Raw genomic sequence first — 19,721 nt, 5'->3', positions numbered from 1 at the left:
TTCCAAATAATGCCATTACTTAACTCCCAAACATTCAGTGGCTAAACACTTTTAATCAATTGCAATTACAGAAAGTAATGTAGGGAAAACACAACCACAAACAATACCATTGAGGAAGAGTAAGATGAGACAGAATCTAAAGCAGGATTCTCAAACTTGGCAACACATTGTAATTACCTGTGGAGCTTAAAAAATTGCTGAAGCCTGGGTCCCACCCCTCAGAGATTCTGATTTAATGGTATGAGGTATGGGATTTTTAAAAGGTTACTAGGTAATACTAATATGGAGAAAAGGTTTAGAATCGTTAATTTAAATAGACCAATATGGCTGCACGGAGAACTAAGGAGTTCGGATTTTTAAAAGGACCTGTAGGAAAGGTAAAAGGAAGAGTTCACAACTAAGGACATATTCCCCTCAGCAATATTATTACAGTTATGAAGTGGAGCAATAAGCTCATGCTTGTGAAAAATAAAAAGATAAACAGTTTTAAAAATCATGTTCTGAGTGGGAAAAACAAGAAAATCATAGGCCAATGGTTGGAGGAAAGACATCTGTATGTATCTTGTTCCACTATCTTTACCCCTAAGAAACATACATACCAATACTACAGCACTGAAATTCCAAGGTATAAAGAAAGAGTTATATACTTTCTAACATACCTATCCCAAATTATAAAACAGTAATTGTCCATCTGACCTATACTATTAAGTAACTCCATAAATATTCCCATTTCCCACATTTTGTTTTGGAGAGATGCCAGATATAACAACAGTTAAGATGTAGAACTTGGATTGTTCTGGGAGAAAATAATGAAAGCTATATTTCTAAATGGAGGCTCACTTAGAGAATTAATATCCAAGTCAATGTATTCAAACTGCAAATCACGACCCCTTCCTGGGTCATGAAATCAATCTAATGGGTTGCAACTGACTTTTTTTTTAACAGAATAGATCAGAATAGAAGGTATCAAAGTGCATGGTTCTGTGTATTGGTTAAGTGTGTTTTGTGCAATTTTCATTTCAATTATATATATAATGTGTGCACTGAGTCATGACATACAATGTATTTCTTACTGTGGGTTACAGTCAGTACAGTTTGAAAGTCTTTAACGTTCTAAAGTCTTTGACATTGGTTAAGTTGAATATAATCCTGTAATGGGCCCCTCACTGAACAAATTTCAATGACCCCCATATAATACTCTCCCTTAACTACTTGACCTTTGAGTTGTTTCCCAGAAATGGTGGATTTTCTGCAAGACAAAGGGGCTGAGATTCTGAAGGACCCTAGGCAGACTCCCTGACAAGATTCACCATCCCTTAAAGCCTGTCCCCAATACACAGTAGCCCCTTCTTAGTTATATCTCAAGGCACGTGGCCCATCTTCTCCCTTAGTGGGAGAGACAGATTTGAGACAGCTTCTCCTGCTCTCCCCACAGGATGACAAGGCGTCTGTCCTACTAAAAATTCTTTTCTTCCTTGGCAACCCTCATTGTCTCAATAGTTGGATCTCTGTGAGATGAGCAACTGGTCCTAGACTGAAACCCCCTTGTATTTCAACAACAATCCCACAGGTATATGATAAAACTATCAAGTATTAAGATGGTTGAGCCTGCCACAATCATTTCAAACGATCCTTTAATTCAAATGAATCACTATTCTTTCTGACCACAAATTCCCAATCTTGTATCTTCCTCTCAATTCTGTTCCCAAATTATGTTACCTTCTGTAACTCAACCCTTCTGTTTTTTGTTCACATCATTTAAATTTGAAATTTAAATGTTCTAGATGCTGGTGATACTTTAGTGGGTGCAGAAAACATATGAACTCATCAACATGATACATCTCAGGCTAAGAAATATCTCACCAACACTCCTCATGCCCCATCTACATCACATCTATCTAATTTTATTCCCACATCTGCTCTGGTAAGTGCAACAAGGACAAATCTCAGAGACAACACTGATCAAAAAGAGCTCGATATAAGAGCACATCTTGAATGATTCCATTTATATGAACTTCTACAACAAACAAAGGCTAACCTACAGTGAAAAAAATCAGAATAGTAGCTGCCTAGGGGCAGGATGATGATGGACCAAAGGGATTGACTGGGAAGGGACAAGAGGAAATTCCTGGGGCAATGGAACTGTTTCACAGCTTGACAGAGTGTGAGTTATATGGGTGTATCCATTTGATGAAGTTCAGCAGTTAAGATTTATGTATTTCAGTGTATGCAAATAAAACAACTATAAAAAATAATCTAGCAGGAGGCAAGGAGGGGAGGTACAGACAAGAATGACAGAATGCTGATAGTTGTTGAAGCTGAATAATGGTACATGGGTTTATTATGTTCCTGTTTATTTTGTATATATTTGAAATTTTTTGTAATAAAAAAGTTTACAAATTATTGCAGTATAGGGCATTTCCAATTAGGCCACTTTTATGCATGGTGGCAACCATCATAAGACATACAAGTGATATTCAACATTCTAATCATCTTCAACAAAAAACTAAATCCATAAAAAAGCAATGTATGAGAAACTCATTATAAATGATATTTTATCTTTAAAAACCTAGGTATTTCTGGATTCCAGGATATATTCTATATCTATAGATGAATACTAGCCCAATATTAGGGTTCAAATCATTTCATTTTGCCCATAATTCACAATAACTTTCTATTTAACCCCATAAGCCATTAATCAGTCAACTAAGATGAGAAAATAAATTCCAATGTCTTGATATCTATCATCAATAGGGTTCAGCTTGTTCCAGTCAACAGTGGAGGAGATGTGCAATTAAACAGATTTCTAAGCACTTTTCTCACACTGAAACACAATTAATCTCTGGGTTCTTGTCTCTCTCCAATTGGCACATACCCTGTCAGACCCCATTAGGGAAAAATTCCTGAGGTCAGCCATTTAGTGGTATTGGCAATTTAATGTTTTGGGGAAGAAAAAGTACTCATCCACTTAGGAAAACAGTTTAAAATAAGTAAAGGAAATTGATTCCCTCACTTGGAAAAAAGCCCACAGTCTTGCTGCAACTGCTTACAAGAACTCACTATTTTTTCAGCATTAAAGATGCTACAAGAAACTCATGGTGCTTCACATCATCTATACTTTCCCCACACTCAGGCCCATCTTCTCTGTACCTAGGCCACAATCTTTAAGTTCTTTGGGATTCACCTTTTGAGTGCCGTTCTACCTTGAATCCATGTACCTATTATAAAAAGTTTCCTGTGTGATGTATATGAAACACATTTCCATTTAAGTAACTCCTTTCTGCTGCTTTATCCCAGAAGGCCTGCTCTTTCCCAACTCTTTTGATGTTATTGACTTTATTAATGTACAGTTGTCCCTCCCATTACCATAGTGCTCGCTTTTCTAAAGAAACAGGTGATGCTGATTTAGCTGGTAAGTCTATCTTATTATATTCATTAGTTCCCGGTCTTTAACTGACTGGCCTGATCCAAATGCCCACTACTTTCTATCCTACAACAAATTCTTTTATCGATAAAACTTTATGGACATCTACCATAATACAGAAAAGTCCCCCTCCTCCAAGTAATAATTTCTATCTGTCATGACACTGCATTTGCAGAGAGATCTCTTAAACGACAGCATTCAGGCTGGTAAGGGTCTCATCAAGCAGTCATGCTTCCTTTTTTCTACCTAGAAAATAGTCATAAGCTATTTTCATTGGAACCCCTTTCCACTGACTTTTATATCTATATGATATAATATATCTATAAACCAGATCAGATCACATCTCTTCACTTCAGGGAGGGCCACAGATTACTAATATCAATCTCTAGATATTTCCCAGATTACTTTTTTGAGTGGACAGGTCTCTTTAGTCATTCATTCAATAAACTGAGTGCCTACTACTGAGTGTCTATTGTGTACCAAGCAAAAGGGACATAAAAATATACACATGACTAAGAAAAAGAGAGAACACAAATTACCAATATCAGAAATGAAAGAGAGGGTATCAGTATAGATCCCATGGAAACTGAAAGGATAATAGAGGAATACTATGCATAACTCTACGACCACAAATTTGATAGTCTAAATGAAATGGACCAATTCCTTAAAAAACACAATCTCCCAGGTGGGTGCAGTGACTGACATCTGTAATCCAGGCACTCTGGGAGGCTGAGGCAGGAGGACTGCTTGAGCTCAGGAGTTCAAGACCAGCCTGAGCAAGAGCAAGACCCTGTCTCTACTGAAAATAGAAAAATTAGCCGGGTGTGGTGGCACGTGCCTGTAGTCCCAGCTACTCAGCAGGGGATTACTTGAGCCCAGGAGCTAAAGCTTGCAATGAGCTATGATGGCGCCACTACACACTAACATGCCACCCAGGGCAACAGAGTAAGATAATGTCTCAAAAAAAAAAAAAAACCACACACACACACACACACATACAATCTGCCAAAACTCCCACAAAAAGAAACTATCTGAATAAACTTATATTTATTAAAGAGATAAATCAATAATTAACAATAAACTTCCAAAACAGAAAGCGCCAGGCCCAGATGGGTTCACAAATGCATTCTACCAAAAGAAGAAATCATACTACCTCTCTATAATCTCTTCCAGAAGACAAATGCAGAGGGAATACTTCTTAACTCATTCTATGAAGTCAGCATTACCTTAATAACAAAACAAGGAAAAAAAACTGTAGGCTGTGTGCAGTGGCTTATGCCTATGATCCTAGCACTTTGGGAGGCCAACATGGGAGGCTTGTTTGAGGCCAGGAATCTGAGACCAGCCTGGGCAACACAGTCAGACCCTGTCTCTTAAAAAAAATTTAGCCGGGGGTGGTGCGCACACCTATAATCCCAGACACTTGGGAGGCTGAAGTGAGAGGAGCGCTTGAGGCCGGGAAGTCAAGGTTACCGTGAGCTATGATCAGGCCACTGCACTCCAGCCTGGGCAACAGAGCAAGATACTGTCTCTGAAAAAAAAAAAAAAACTGTAGACCAATCTTTCATAGATGCAAAAAACCTCAACAAAATATTAGCAAATCAAATCCAACAATGTAAAAAAAAGAAGTATACACCGAAAGAATTTATCCCAGGTATACAAGGCTGGTTCAACATTTGAAAATCAATGAATGTAATCTATCACATAAACAGGGAAAATCACATGATCATATTGATAGATAAAGAAAAAGCATTTGACAAAATCCAATGATCCATGATAAAAACTCTCAGTAAACTAGGAGAGAGGAGAACTTCCTCAACTTGATAAAGAAGATCTACAAAAAACCTATAGCTAGCATTATACTTAATGGTGAAAAACTAGTAGCTTTCCCATTAAGATCAGGAATAAGGCAAGAATATCTCCTCTCGCCACTGCTTTTCAACATTGTACTGGAAATCCTAGCTAATGCAGAGAAAGGAAATAAAAGGTATACTGACTGGGATAGAAAAAATAAAAGTGTCTTTGTTTGTAGAAAACATGATCATCTATGCAGAAAATCCAAAAGAATGAACCAAAAAAACTCCTAGAACTAATAAGTGATTACAGCAAGGTTGCAGGATACACGGTTAATATGTAAAAGTCAATCACTTTCCTATATACCTGCAATGAATACAAGGAATTTGAAATTAAAAACATAATACCATTTATATCAGCACTATTTGTATGGAGCCCACAAAGTTCTCTCTCACCATTATATAAAAATAGCAGTATATTTACTTTTAATCAATTAGAGCAGATTGTTTGGGGGCTGTAATGAGTAAATTATTCTTTTCATCCCGTTCCAATTGCTTCTGCTCTTTTTAGCTAATACCTACCAAATTACTGATTAAATAGCATTATTGTTCAGCTGCTTAGATAATAATGAACATATAGACCAAAAAACAATATGATCACTTTATATTTATTATATGTTTAACTGAACTTTTTCAAATTACAGAATTCAATTCCAAAATAAGGTAATAAATGCCTACTAAATTGTTACTCACTTGCATTTTTCTCTCCTAAAATTTTAACACAGCAAAACATCTTAAAAGATGCATGAATAGGTTCAGTGCACTTCAGTGGCTCACAGTCATGAGACAAAGACGTTTATCCATAAAAATATACGACAAATAGATCAATATTTTAAAATATTACTGACATGAAATAAAAGAAAAAATAAAATACTTCACTTTTACCACAATTATTTGGTAGATGATAGTAGAATATTGTTTAAAATAATGCTCCTCAGCAGAGCACATGCAGTGCTTGGTATGCTTGGCACATTATCACTTGGTAACTGCCCAGCTTCCATCTGCAGTTTCTCTAGAAGGACTCTTACTGGAGGCCCACTTGCAAACTCTGAGCCTCTGATCTGCCTGCCTCTACAGGGATTATTCTGGCAGGAGCCTGACCCTTACTCCTCCACCTGCTAGTAAGGATTTCTCATCTTCCCTTTTCTTCGCCCAGATTCTCACTTGCTGCCATCTCCATTCTCAGTACAGAAGCCTGGCACAAAGCTCACACAGCTGAGCATCTCCCCATAGCTCTTATCCCAGATGTTGCCCCTTAACTTGCTAAATCATGACTATAAGGTAAAGAGAATGAGTCTACCCACAAAAATCATTCTCCCTACTTTATATAGTCACATCTCTTACAATATATATAAAAAAAAAACAGTTGGTGATGCCTGATTTAGAACTTAAAACACTGAATGAGTTTAGACAGAGTATATACTACTCTAAAGTTAAAAAATCTATTTTTTCTATTATTGTTTTTAAAATCATAAAAATTGTAAACATTCAACTAAACATTTCAGTAGAAACCCTGTTACCCTACTTTTTATTAGTGGGTTCAGAAAAAACAAAAGTGATACCACGTTCCTTTTGGCAGACCCAAAATCAGGCTCCCAGACCTAAACCTACCATTACATGTCTCCTACTATTAGACACCTCTGTATGCCAAGTATGTCTCTCATGACAACTGTTGCTGCCACTCATGAACACATCCTGTAACAATGCAGCAGAAAGCTCATTGTAACCTCTCCCTGCTCCACACTTGACCTACCCTCAGTGACCAGGCAAGCACATGGAAGTAAGGACACAAAAAATTGGAGCACCTCCTGTGTGACACACTGCATTCCTTTACAAAGTGAGAGGGTAATTCCTCTCTCTTTGTCAGAGTCTCATAGAATCAGGTAAGGGGCAACAGATGCTGCTGAGAGAGGTAGGAATAATGAGGACACTGATGAGGTTAGCTATCAGTGTCTACCACACCCCCATAGTCAGCACATTCCCTACATCTTGACACTGCTGGGAGCCTGAAGATGAATCTGATCTATTCAAAAGGAGGAACCTATCATGCAGGTAATTCTAGCCACTTACTGCTCTTGTAGCAAGGTTTTACTGTATGTTTTTAAAAGAACAAAATTAATGTTATATTTTTTAAATTAATAACTTAAAAATAATCAAAGAAAAATACTGCTTTTGTTCTTAGGGAGGAATATTCTAGACACAAATGACTAATAAAATCTATCAGCTCTGTGGAATCCCCTTAGCATCTTTATCTCAGCTATGATTAATGAGATAACCTAAAATCAGAATTCCAGACCTGGGTGATAAACAGTACAAATTAACCAAAGTATTAACTGCAATGACTTAAAACTGTATTACCTGAATAGTCTCCATGATGAAGTACCAGAAAAAGTGAAATAATAAATATTTTCCACAGCACCATAAGGTTTTATGAAATACTATTCCAGTTAATGTACAATCTCAAGATTTTGGTCCATCAATCATATTAGGCTTAACCTCTTCTCTTACTGATAATAGTTCTGACAGAGGCCATACAGCATAATTATAACATGAAAATGATATATTTTAGTGAAGAACCTGCATGATATACTTAGGCAGTCACTGTTTCAGCTACATCCACTGAGTACTAGTTCAAAGGCCAGGAAAGATAGCTTTGCCATTTATACTCTAATCACAAATTTTCATTTGCCAAAAGGACCTAAATGGTAACTAAGACATTTGCTGGAACTAGAAAGTCCTTTTATAACTGTTTGCATTGGTACTATGTGCTCTTATGGGTTTTGTTTCTATATGATAATATTTTATAAATGGCTCTGAGATTTTCAAATAAGAATGCATATAGTGACTCACTTTGAATTTTAAAATAAATGCAAGTAAAAAACAGACAAATTTTATAGCCAAATTATCTGGAATTATGTGTTACAAGTTATCTAGAATAAAAAATATACCACAGATTGGATCTCCCCTATATCCAGCATGCTCATGGATCTCCTGCAACTGTTAGTGTGTGCTATGCCAACTTAGTTCAATGCTGATCCAAGCAAAACATAACTGAAAGTACTGACTTTCCTACCAAAAAAACATACACTGCATTCCAAAGCCAAATATGAATTAGATTTGGGATTATCAATTTCATGTCTCCCCTCCATTAATACAGAAAACTGAGACTTGGCTTTACTACAAATTAGCTAGCACTAGAGTAAATTAGCTATAAAATTATTTATAACAAAATAAATATCTTCAGTCCCTCCACACTAAGTGATATAGAAATCATTAGCAGTTTATAACATTAGCTTAGGTCACTTTTTTGGGACCCAAACATACTGTACAATCCTGAGTTAAAGGCTAGGGTATAGTTCCTTGGGGACCTTTCTTAACCAGTAATCATAAAGAAAACACATAAACCACAACTTATAATAATCCCCATTTTCAATAGAAGTACCATGAGTTTTTTTTTACTTTGGTAAATAAGTTTATCTATGTAAACCATTGATCTTGATGGAGTAAAATTAAGCAGAGCTTCTGCTAGGATCCCTCCATCACCTTTTGACACTGATACAGTAAATAGTCAGGAAGAGTGGAGCAGGAGGATCTGAACCACAGGGCTAACACATCAGCATGAACTCGGCAATGCAGTAGGCCAGGGATGGATGGGAGCAGCTGACAGGCCAATAGCCCTTCATTGCCTACAACAAAACAAAAATTAAAATTTATTTAATATAAAAGGATATGAATAGACATTTCTCCAAGATGTACAAATGCTGAATAAGCACATGAAAAGATGCTCGACATTACTAATCACTAAGGAAATGAAAATCAAAACCACAATGAGATACTACTTCATACCCAGTAGGATGGCTAATTTCAGAAAAACAGTGTTGATGAAGATGTGGAGAAATTATAATCCTTGCACATTGCTGTTGGAAATGAAAAATGGTGTGGTTGCTATGAAAATGATATGGCAATTTCTCAAAAAATTAAATACAGAATTACCATATAATCCAGCAATTCCACTTCTGAGTATCTAAACAAAAGAACTGAAGCAGGGATATACAGATATTTGTATACCCATGCTCATAGCAGCACTATTCACCATAGCCAGAAAGAGGGAGTAACCCAAATATCCATTGACAGATGAATGGATAAACAATATGTGGTATATTCCTACAGTGGAACAGTATTCAGTCCTAAGAAAGAAGGAAATCCTGACACACAGTACATACCATGGATTAACCTTGAAGACATTATGCTAAGTGAAATAAGTGAGGCACAAAAGGACAAATATTGTATGGTTTCACGTAATAGAAGGCATATAAAGTAGTCACATTCACAGAGGCAAAAAGTAAAATGGTGGTTTCCAGAGGCTGGGGAGGAAGGGGAAATGGGGAGTTAGTGTTTAATGGGTACAGAGTTTCAGTTGAGGAAGATGAAAAAGTTCTGGAGATAGATGGTGGTGATAGTTACACAATGTGAATGTACTTAATGCCACTGAACTATACATTCAAAAATCAGTAAAATGGTAAATTTTACATTATGTGTATTTTCCAATAAAGCATTCTTTAATATAATCTGAAAAACGCACTCATCTGAAAGATAGCCACAATGGGAAACACAGCTCTAATAAATCTGACACTTAAAAGAGTTGATTGTATTGATGATGAGAAAGCTCCTATAAACACAGAATCGCCTTTTTATATCTCTACAAACCTATAATGTCAATAACATGGAGTCTTAGTTTCTGTTGCAGGGTCTTTAGGGCAGAAGGCAGAGCAGCTTGAGATTCTGACATTTTTATATTTTGCTTCACATCATTTGCGAAGGATAGCCAGAGTTTGCCAAAGTCTTCAGTTGAGATTTTTAATGGTCTGAAAATAATTTTTAAAATTAGATTTTTGTCTAAAAGAATGAAATGATTCTAAAGAAACAAATAAATTTCAAATGACTTGTAAAAATAAGACATAACCATTATAAATCTGGGTCCCACAAAATTTATGTTTTTAAACCAAATATGATTAGAATGCTTATTCCAACCTCCAATCCAATGAAAATACTGAAAGGAGATAGTAAATTAAAAATGTGCACAATGAGATATCACCTAACTTCAGTGAGAGTGGTTTTATCAAAAAGTCCCAAAACAACAGATGCTGGTGTGGATGCGGAGAGACAGGAACGCTCATACAGTGCTGGTGGGACTGCAAACTAGTACAACCTCTATGGAAAGTAGTATGGAGATACCTCAAAGAACTAAATGTAGACCTACCATTTGATCCAGCAATTCCACTATTGGGTATTTACCCAAAGGAAGAAAAGTCATTTTATCAAAAAGATACTTGCACCCGAGTGTTTATTACAGCACAATTCACAATCACAAAGAAGTGGATCAACCCAAGTGCCCATCAATACATGAGTGGATTAATAAAATGTGGTATATGTATACCATGAAGTACTACTCAGCCATTAAAAAAAAATGATGAACTAATACCTTTTGTAACAACCTGGATGGAAATGGAGACCATTCTTCTAAGTGAAATACTGTTAAATGGAAAAACAAACACCACACATACTCACTATTAAACTGGACCTAATCAATCAACACTCATGTGCACAAATGGAAGTAAAACTCAATGGAAATGAAGCAGGGTGGGAGGGGGCAGGAGAAGATGGGTAAATTCACACCTAATGGGTACAATGTGCACTATCTGGGTGAAGGGCACACTTATAACTTTGACTCATACTGTACAAAAGCAATTTAGGTAACCAAAACATTTGTACCCCTGTAATATTCTGAAATTTGAAAAAAATGTCATTTCAATAATCATTCAGATCTCTTGAGTATTAGTCATTCCAGTAAGACTTTACCAAGTAATTTAATGAATCACTCAACATAATATAAAACTTTTCTATCATGTATACTTTGGATTTGGAGGTAATGAGCTATGCTATCAAAGTTATATAAAAGAGTATGAATACAAAGATCTGGTCCCTGCTACTTGGGAGGCTGAGGCAGGGGGATCGCTTGAGCCTAGTAGTTCGAGACCAGCCTAGGCAACATAGCAAAACCCTGTCTCTTAAAAAAAAAAAAAAAAAAGAAAGAGAAGGGAAGAAAAGGAAGGAAGGGAAGAAGAATTTTAACAAATATATTTTTTAAATGGTTCATGAGACTAAAGATCAAATAGTTAAAACTGGGTATCTCCGGAGACGGGATTACAGAGAACTTTTATATTCTACTTATATTTTTCTATAGCATTTAAATTTTATAATAAGTATGTATTGATTTTATAAGGAAGAAAAATATTTTTTAAAAGATACAAAGGATTTTATTAATACACACAAAACAACTGTGTTACATACATTGTGCCTCCTTAGATTATTAATGTTCATCATAGGATATACCTTCAAAGTCACAGATTAAAGTTCTTTGAAGGCTGGATTTTATCTTATACAGGATTATATCTGTATAAATATAGTACTCTTTGACAGACTGATAGACATGTTCTCACTAAAAAACTTTAAAGAGTGGGCAAAAATTACAGTAGTGTAACACAAATGATACGTGGAGGCTAAAAAAATTTTATATATATTCATTAGTACTCTGCATTCTTGAAGGTTCAGGCAGCTTTCATTTTTTAAAACGTTCTAATATAGTATAATACATTTATAAAAGTAAATGAGAGCAGATGAGTTAAGACATTGTTTTTAATTATCTTGGTAACATTGCACAGTGCCTACTATAATGTTAAATACTGCATGTTTAATAAAAGTTTAATAACTATGTCAAGTAATTTGCTTAAAGTTCTCTAAAGCTTAACAAACAGATTTTATGAAAGAATTAATCACAAGAATGAAATACAAATGAGAGAAACTTTAAAAGCTTTAAAATAAAAAGCCAGGCTGAACCCTTTGGCTTTAGTTTAAACACTTTTTCTCAGAAGTTTTTCTAGATCACCAACCAACTCCAACCTAAATCAGGTCTCCTATTATAATCTCTCATTGTATTATTTATTTTTCATAACACAATTCACATTATATGTGTATTTATGTAATGCTTAATGTCAACTCCCTGGACTAGAAATTCCCTTAAAGTAGGGACTGTGTCTAGTTTTTAATTGTTATACTTCCTAGCACCTAGTTTAGTGTCTCTGTCCAGATAAGCGGTCTAAAAAATATGTGCTAAATGAATGAATAACTTGAATTAACATTCCAGAAAGTATTTACCTAATGAAATCTAATAGTGATAAGTTTACGGAAAATTCCAGCTGAACAGAATGAGTATCCATCATATGATAATTTAAAAAACCAGAAAGATTCTCTTCTGTAAAAGGTTTTTCCATCTGCACACTATATTGAAAGGTTTTGGTGCTTTCTGCTTCCACTACAGGCAAACAGCATCCAGGTTGCTCAGTGATCTGTAAATAAAAGTAATAAAAGTATTGAAGAAGGGATCAACATAGGTGTTACATGAATACCAATTTTCTATTTAATTGAAGTAGTACAAAAGCATACTAATGTAGGAAGTTAATAACAAACTACATTATGAAGATGACTGACAACTTCACTTGAGAAAAATTCACTAACAGATAAGAAATAAGAGTACACAATTCAAAATTATGTTAATAAATGGCATTACATTTAAAACTTCTATATAATTATTTTTTAAAGGACTATTAAACTCTAGTCTGGTGGTTCTCAGTCCTGGCTGGCACCAGATTTTTGAAGCTAGAAAGATTTTAAAAAATAATAAACAAATAAAAATATATAGTTTTCTTCCATTCTCATTCACCGTCCTTACTCAAGCTCTGGTGGTAGAGTTCAGGCAACTGGCTTGGATTTTGTTTTGTTTTTTTAAGTTCCACAGGTGACTTTAAAGCACATATAGGGTCAGGAACTTTTGCCCTGGTCATTCAACACATTCTAGCTCATAGAAGAGACTGAGTCAGTTTTGTGGAAGATAAATACACTGGTGAAATCTCATTATAACTTCACTAAGGACCATCTACACAATAATGCAATCAAATACATTTTCAGAAATCACAATGGAAGAGAGAGAATTGATGCCTGAGCACTCAGCATAAAAAAATAAATCAGAGAAAAAAAATAGTATACAATTTATCCTTCAGTATCCTTACTCCTTGATATTCTACTTTGTTAAATATTTTGAGAATTTTATCACAGTGTTTATGACAAAAGTGAGTGAGACATTTAAAGAGTGCAGGAGGCCAGGCAAGGTGGCTCACGCCTGTAATCCTAGCACTCTGGGAGCCAAGGCAGAAGGATCACTTGAGCTCAGGAAGAGCGAGACCCCATCTCTGCTAAAAATAGAAAAATTACCCGGGCATGGTGGCATGCACCAATAGTCCCAGCTACTTGGGAGGCTGAGGCAGGAAGATAGCTTGAGCCCAGGAGTTTGAGGTTGCAGTGAGCTATGATGATGCCACTGCACTCTGCCCAGGGTGACAGAGCGAGACTCTGTCTTGAAGAAATAAAGAGTGCAGGAAAAGAGACCACAAAATACCCACCGAAAATAACAAAACCAAGTATAAGTATTTAACAGACATTAATTCATGTAATCCTCACAGCAACAGGCACACACTATTAATATTCTTATTTTAAACATGAAGAAACTGAGGTACAAAGCAGTTAAAGAACTTGACCACATGATACAGCTAATAAGCTGCAGAAACAAGATTCAAAGCCAAGCAGTCTGAGACAAGAGCCTACATTCTTTACCATGTTCTATTGAAACTTACTTTATATCTATGGCCTTTCCTAATACAATCTTTTTTTTTTTTTAAAGACACAGGTCTCACTGTCACTCAAGCTAAGTGGGACCATAGGCATGCACTACCGTGCTCAGCTAATTTATTTATTTTTGGTAGAGATGGGGTCTCACTATGTTGTCCAGGCTGGTCTTGAACTCCTAGCCTCAAACAATCCTCTCACCTTGGCCTCCCAAAGTGCTAGGATTACAGGCATGAGCTACCATGCCCAGCCCCAATACAATCTTGATTATGCTTTCCTTGTCTCTTTTGAATAATTTGTCTCTACTCAAAATAATAAAAAATTTGTCATAGCTTTTACCTGTTTTCCTTAAAGAAGGAAGAAGGATGGGAAAGAAATTTAGAAGCCATCCAAAGAGCCAACAGTAGGAACACTAAGTAAGCATTGTCCATTTAAGGCAGAAATGATGAATGCCATCTAGGCACCATGGTCTTACCTTAAAATTTTCTGCAGGAAAAATTTCTAAGTTAGCACTTTTCAATTCCAAATCACTCTTATTAGTGACTGACCAGACCATCAATAAGCAGTCATCTTTCCAAATTTTGTAAGAAGACACTGATATGGTTTCATTATTACAGACTTCTATAAGATTTGAATGTATGTATTCAGTAGTTTCTTCCAACAAAGAAGAAGCTAAACAGATTTCCTTGGCAACTGAGGCTGCAGTAGATTGAGGAGGGTGAAAAATTTCCATGTTGTTATCATCAAACAAAGAAGGCGTAGACAGGCTGCAATTTGAGAGTTTCTCAACCAAGGGTAGTTCTGTGAGTGACTCAGAATCCAGAAGTTCCGAATTGAGAGAAAATTTCTTTAATTCTTTATCTCCTCTATCCTGCAAAGTATTCAAATAATAATCTCCTTCATATGCCACATCTGACAAAGAACTGAAGGAAGAACAGGCTATATTATGAACACTGGTCATTTCTCCACTTTTGGTTTCCTTGACTTTTGATTTCTTTCTGAACTTGTGAGAAACAGTATCTGCTTTTCCAAGCTGTAAAAATAAAACATAATAATGTAAAAAGAAATCATTCTACTAGTCATGAGTTTTAAACATTCTTCTATAATTTCAAATGAGCAATTTACTAACTTGCTAAGGTTCTATCTATAAAGCATTAATTAACAAAGAATCAGAGATGAATAAAATAAAATGTTAAGCCCTAAAATTGTGACAGCTACATAACTTTGAACTATTAGCTAAATCTTATTTCTCATAAAAAACACATGGAATCAGGAAAAGAAATAAGGTCAAAAAGTCAGTCATGAACAATTCTGAAAACTTATTAGATTTCAGAATACTAGATTACAGAATTGAACAAATTAAAAATAGTGAGAAGTCTAACCATTTTTTGAGTTTCCAGAGTTTTCCTATAGAAGCCTAAGTTACTCTTTTTTTTTTTTTTTGAGACAGAGTCTCACTCTGTTGCCCGGGCTAGAGTGCTGTGGCGTCAGCCTAGCTCACAGCAACCTCAAACTCCTGGGCTCAAGCAATCCTTCTGTCTCAGCCTCCCAAGTAGCTAGGACTATAAGCATGTGCCACCATGCCCAGCTAATTTTTTTCTATATATTTTTAGTTGTCCAGCTAATTTCTTTCTATTTTTAGTAGAGATAGGGTCTCGCTCTTGCTCAGGCTGGTCTTGAACTCCTGAGCTCAAACGATCCACCCACCTCGGCCTCCCAGAGTGCTAGGATTACAGGCATGAGCCACCGCACCCGGCCCTAAGTTACTCTTAAATATAGGGATGACTCAAACTGTTCTAGTAACCTACAACAATCACGATTTCATGGCCTGTGAGTTAATAAGCAGGGAAGAAAAACTAGTTTTACCTCAAGAATCAACTGGCAGTGGCTAATTGGAACACTCAGCAGGAAAGAATTCTGTAACTGGGTAGTGATGTCCATAGACTCAGGAGACAGGAACAGCAAATTTGCTTTCCTTGTTCTAAATCTTCTGAACAGTGGTCTGTGAGTCTATGTAAGAAGAGCACTGGTTCAAGTGCTCCTTTGCCTCCTAAAGTTCTATCTAGAATCAGCACAGTAGATTGGCACTATTCTAAGTCTACTTCTCCGTCCCCCTGGGGGCTTCAACCCTGCGCAGCACCCTTCACATGATTCTAGTTAACCTGAATTCTTGTTCCCTTTTCATGCATTCTCCACTCCCCTCAAGCCCCAACACCTTTTTCCAACTCTCAACAGATGAGTTGGTCTCTTACATCCCAAATCAAAAGTCATCAAACAAGATCTAACATCCTATTAACATAAAAACAAGAGAAAGTGCGAGTGGGGACAGGATTTCTATTTCCACTAGTTATGGGACTTGAACTAGATGTATATTAGACTACTGGATACTGTCCCTCAGGTCACTGATGCGTGCGCGCGCTCTCTCTCTCTCTCTTTTCTTTTTTTTTTTTTTTGTCTTTTCTTTCTATGTTTCATTTTGGATAGTTTCTATTACTTTGTCTTCAAGTTTAATGATCTTTTCTTCTGTACTGTCAACCTGCTATTAATCTGATTGACACAGCTACAGAGGCCAAAGACACTGTAGTGGCATCTTTGTTAAAACACTTAAAGAAAAGAAACAGGCAGCGCAGCATAGCATTCCAAGAGGAAATGTCTTTTATTAATAAAAATGAAGGTGCAATAAAAAGCCAAAGGTGAAAAGAAAACTTTGATCCCTACAGTGAACTATGTAAAAAATTACTCAAAATGGATCACAGACCTAAAAATAAAAGGTAGTTAAAACAAAACACATCAATATAGTCTTCATCTATGTAACTGAGACCCTAAACATCAGAGAAATCATAGGGAATAGGATTGCTAGACAAAAACAGCCATCCAAAAAGAGACATGGCACAGAAGGAGCACACTCAGTTAGTCTCAAAGCTGTCTGGCTTGCCCTAGTGCAAGGAAAAGTCGGGGCTGAGAGGATACATGCTAATTTTATGTCGTTATGAGCTTCCCCTTCTGCATGATGCCATCTGAGTTACAACACAGTTCCTCACAGAATTTAGGATCCTGTAAAACAGGGCAATACACTCCTTTTTTACTATTTGGTGATGGCTGGGTAGAGGGTGGGGGTGAAGTATAAGGAGTAACCAAAAAATTTAGCATTATGAATTTAAATAGAAAAAAATCCTAATTACATCTGATTTCAAGTTTACCACATAAAATATGATATTAAATTATCATCCTGAATGTTCTCCTGAGGAAAAAAATCTAACAGAAAGCTATGCACTTGTTAAGCAGGCAGGAATACTTCTATAACCAGCAATAAGGTTCACAGATCAGGGCTCCATGAGCCTAGGTATCATCTGACTTTGGCATGCTCTTATTAGAGCATTCACTGGTACCCTCTCACCAATCACAGCCAGTCACTTTGCTGCTGAACTGCAAATGTCAACTGAGACATTAAAATTAATTAATTATTAATACGTTTAGATTGAATTTGTTTTTTCTTATTGAGAGAATATCAAGTCTGACAGAAATGGGATCAAGATTGGTGAATCTAAAAAAGACAGACACAGATAAAGATTGGAGCATGGTATACCATCTGGCCTACTACTGACAGGAATAATGGGAAAATTCCACCAAGAGACAAGGAAGATGAAAGAACTAGGATGTTGCTCTAATCACAATTTCATACCAGGTGGACTCACCAGCCACCAAAAGGAGGATTCCACAGTATTCCCAGATGCTCAAAAATAGCACCTGTCCTTCACCCAACTTTTCATTCTTTTACTATAAAAATAATATATCAGCATTAAAAGTTTGAAAATCATCATAATCCTAATATCTGAATATAATTATCACTTTTGTGTAATTCCTTTCAGTCTTAGTTCTAAACAAGGTATAAATAAAAATTTATACTCTGCATTTTAAAAAATATGTATTTTTCCCTTTTACAATGCAATATTGATCATTTTTAGAGCTGAATAGTATTCTGAGAGAATATAATTTATGTCACCATTCTCCTACAATTAGAAAGCTAAATTGATTCCTATTTTTCACTATTAAAAATATCATTTTGAGATGTTCTTTTTCCACAGATACACCCATACTGTTGAACTATTATTATTTAGCCCCCTTCCCTTCAAGAACTGTCCCATCCACCCACAGGGGTACTTGTGATCGTATTTGTAACTTTATTTGGACCCTGACCCTTGCCCTAGCTGACTGGACTGAAGAGAACACCTGACTCAAGTTGAACCAATTGGATTTTCTCTTTCTGAAATATAAAGGTGTATCACTGGTAGCTCTGGAGCTGGCAGATGACACCAAGTGAGAGCTGGGGAAGCCATTTCTCACCATGTGTGTAGATGACAGCCAGGAGCTTTTATAGAGCCAGTTTTTTGTACAACCAGGGGACACAGATTCTTTTGGAATATAATTGATTACTTACCAAACTGATTGTATTGTCTGATCCTAGCCCAACAAATAATGATGATGCCAGCAGCTGCTTTTCTTTCTCCTCTTTAGATTGGGTAACAACTTGAGATTGATCCTTTTTTGTTAGAGCTTGATCTACATTCTCCATTATTGTACTCTCTTGAGGAATAGGTGGAGTTTCACTTTCATCACCAGTTTTGCTTTCTTTCTTGGGAAGATAGCCCTCTTTCCCCCATAATTTCTTTATACCTTCCAGCTTCAAGCTATTGGTCCTAAGGAAATTGATAAATGAAATCAAGTCCATTTAAATAACTGTCAAATAGTTAACTTTCTTGGGACATTTTTCCAAAATACATCAATGCCCATGGTCTTTTAGAAACAGCTTTCACATTATATTCTATATGTCAGAAGTAAAACCTAGCTCTCTAGACTTTATTTCAATTACAGCCAACATTCCCCCACTCTGCAGTCAAAGGATTTAAGGCAGCAGAACTCTAGGCTTAGTTAAAAATTTCAGATCATTTAATTTTCACTTAATTGCTTGAATAAGTTGTACAAAAATAGAACTACTGTAAATCAGTTCCTTTCCCCCATTGACTTTTCAAAAACTATCTTATCTTTAATTCTGATGGGTTAAAGATCAGACATGACTCTTAAGTTTCTTAACTATAGTAAGTGATTAAACCTACATATTAATAAATTCATTAAATAAAATCCCATTGAAAGCAAAATCATTCAAATGCACTCCTATATATAAATTTACTTTTAATCCACACTAACTACATTTTCAACTATTATAAATGTACTTTTATAAAAATGAAATGAAGTTGGTCTATATAAGAAAAAAGTAAGATTTTTAGGAAAAAGCATGAGGCGTGGCAAATTTTTATACCTGAGTTGAAGAAAAACTAAAGTTATGTTTAGGAGCCAGATGTTCTGCCCAAAAAATCTAGGCAAGACATCTAGGCAGTAAGTCCAGGGCCAAATTTAGAATATGGACTCACCTAATGCTCCAAAAGTTATAGCTGTGAATCTAGAGTGACTAATAAGTGTGGGCTAAAACAGCCAAAGATTGTCTCTATTGTTCTTACATAAGAGCTATGGTCCATTTATTAGCTTGACTATGGTAATCATTTCACAATGTATATCTATATCAAAACATCACGTTCTACATCTTAAACATACACAGTTGATTCCTGAACAATGCAGGGATTAGGGATGCCGACTCCTTGTATAGTCAAAAATCCATATATAACTTTTGACTCCCATAAAACCTAAAT

General features: G+C 35.9%; 1 protein-coding gene across 1 annotated transcript in view; it reads right to left on the bottom strand.

The window, feature by feature from the left end:
• Window positions 1-5,872: 5,872 nt before the first annotated feature.
• AP4E1 (adaptor related protein complex 4 subunit epsilon 1) overlaps window positions 5,873-19,721 on the bottom strand; it is a 67,229-nt gene continuing 53,380 nt past the window's right edge. The window contains exons 17-21 of the mRNA XM_045529196.1: window positions 18,455-18,713; window positions 14,492-15,049; window positions 12,493-12,683; window positions 9,985-10,142; window positions 5,873-8,963 (exon numbers count right to left, since the gene is read on the bottom strand). Of these exons, the coding sequence (XP_045385152.1) occupies window positions 8,803-8,963; window positions 9,985-10,142; window positions 12,493-12,683; window positions 14,492-15,049; window positions 18,455-18,713 (1,327 nt within the window). The 3' untranslated portion in view covers window positions 5,873-8,802. The remainder of the gene's footprint in view (window positions 8,964-9,984; window positions 10,143-12,492; window positions 12,684-14,491; window positions 15,050-18,454; window positions 18,714-19,721) is intronic.

This window comes from Lemur catta, chromosome 1, assembly GCF_020740605.2.
Source record: "Lemur catta isolate mLemCat1 chromosome 1, mLemCat1.pri, whole genome shotgun sequence".
Lineage (NCBI taxonomy): Eukaryota > Metazoa > Chordata > Mammalia > Primates > Lemuridae > Lemur > Lemur catta.
The sequence above is the reverse complement of the archived record's forward strand: the minus strand, read 5'-3'. Positions and strand labels throughout refer to the sequence as shown.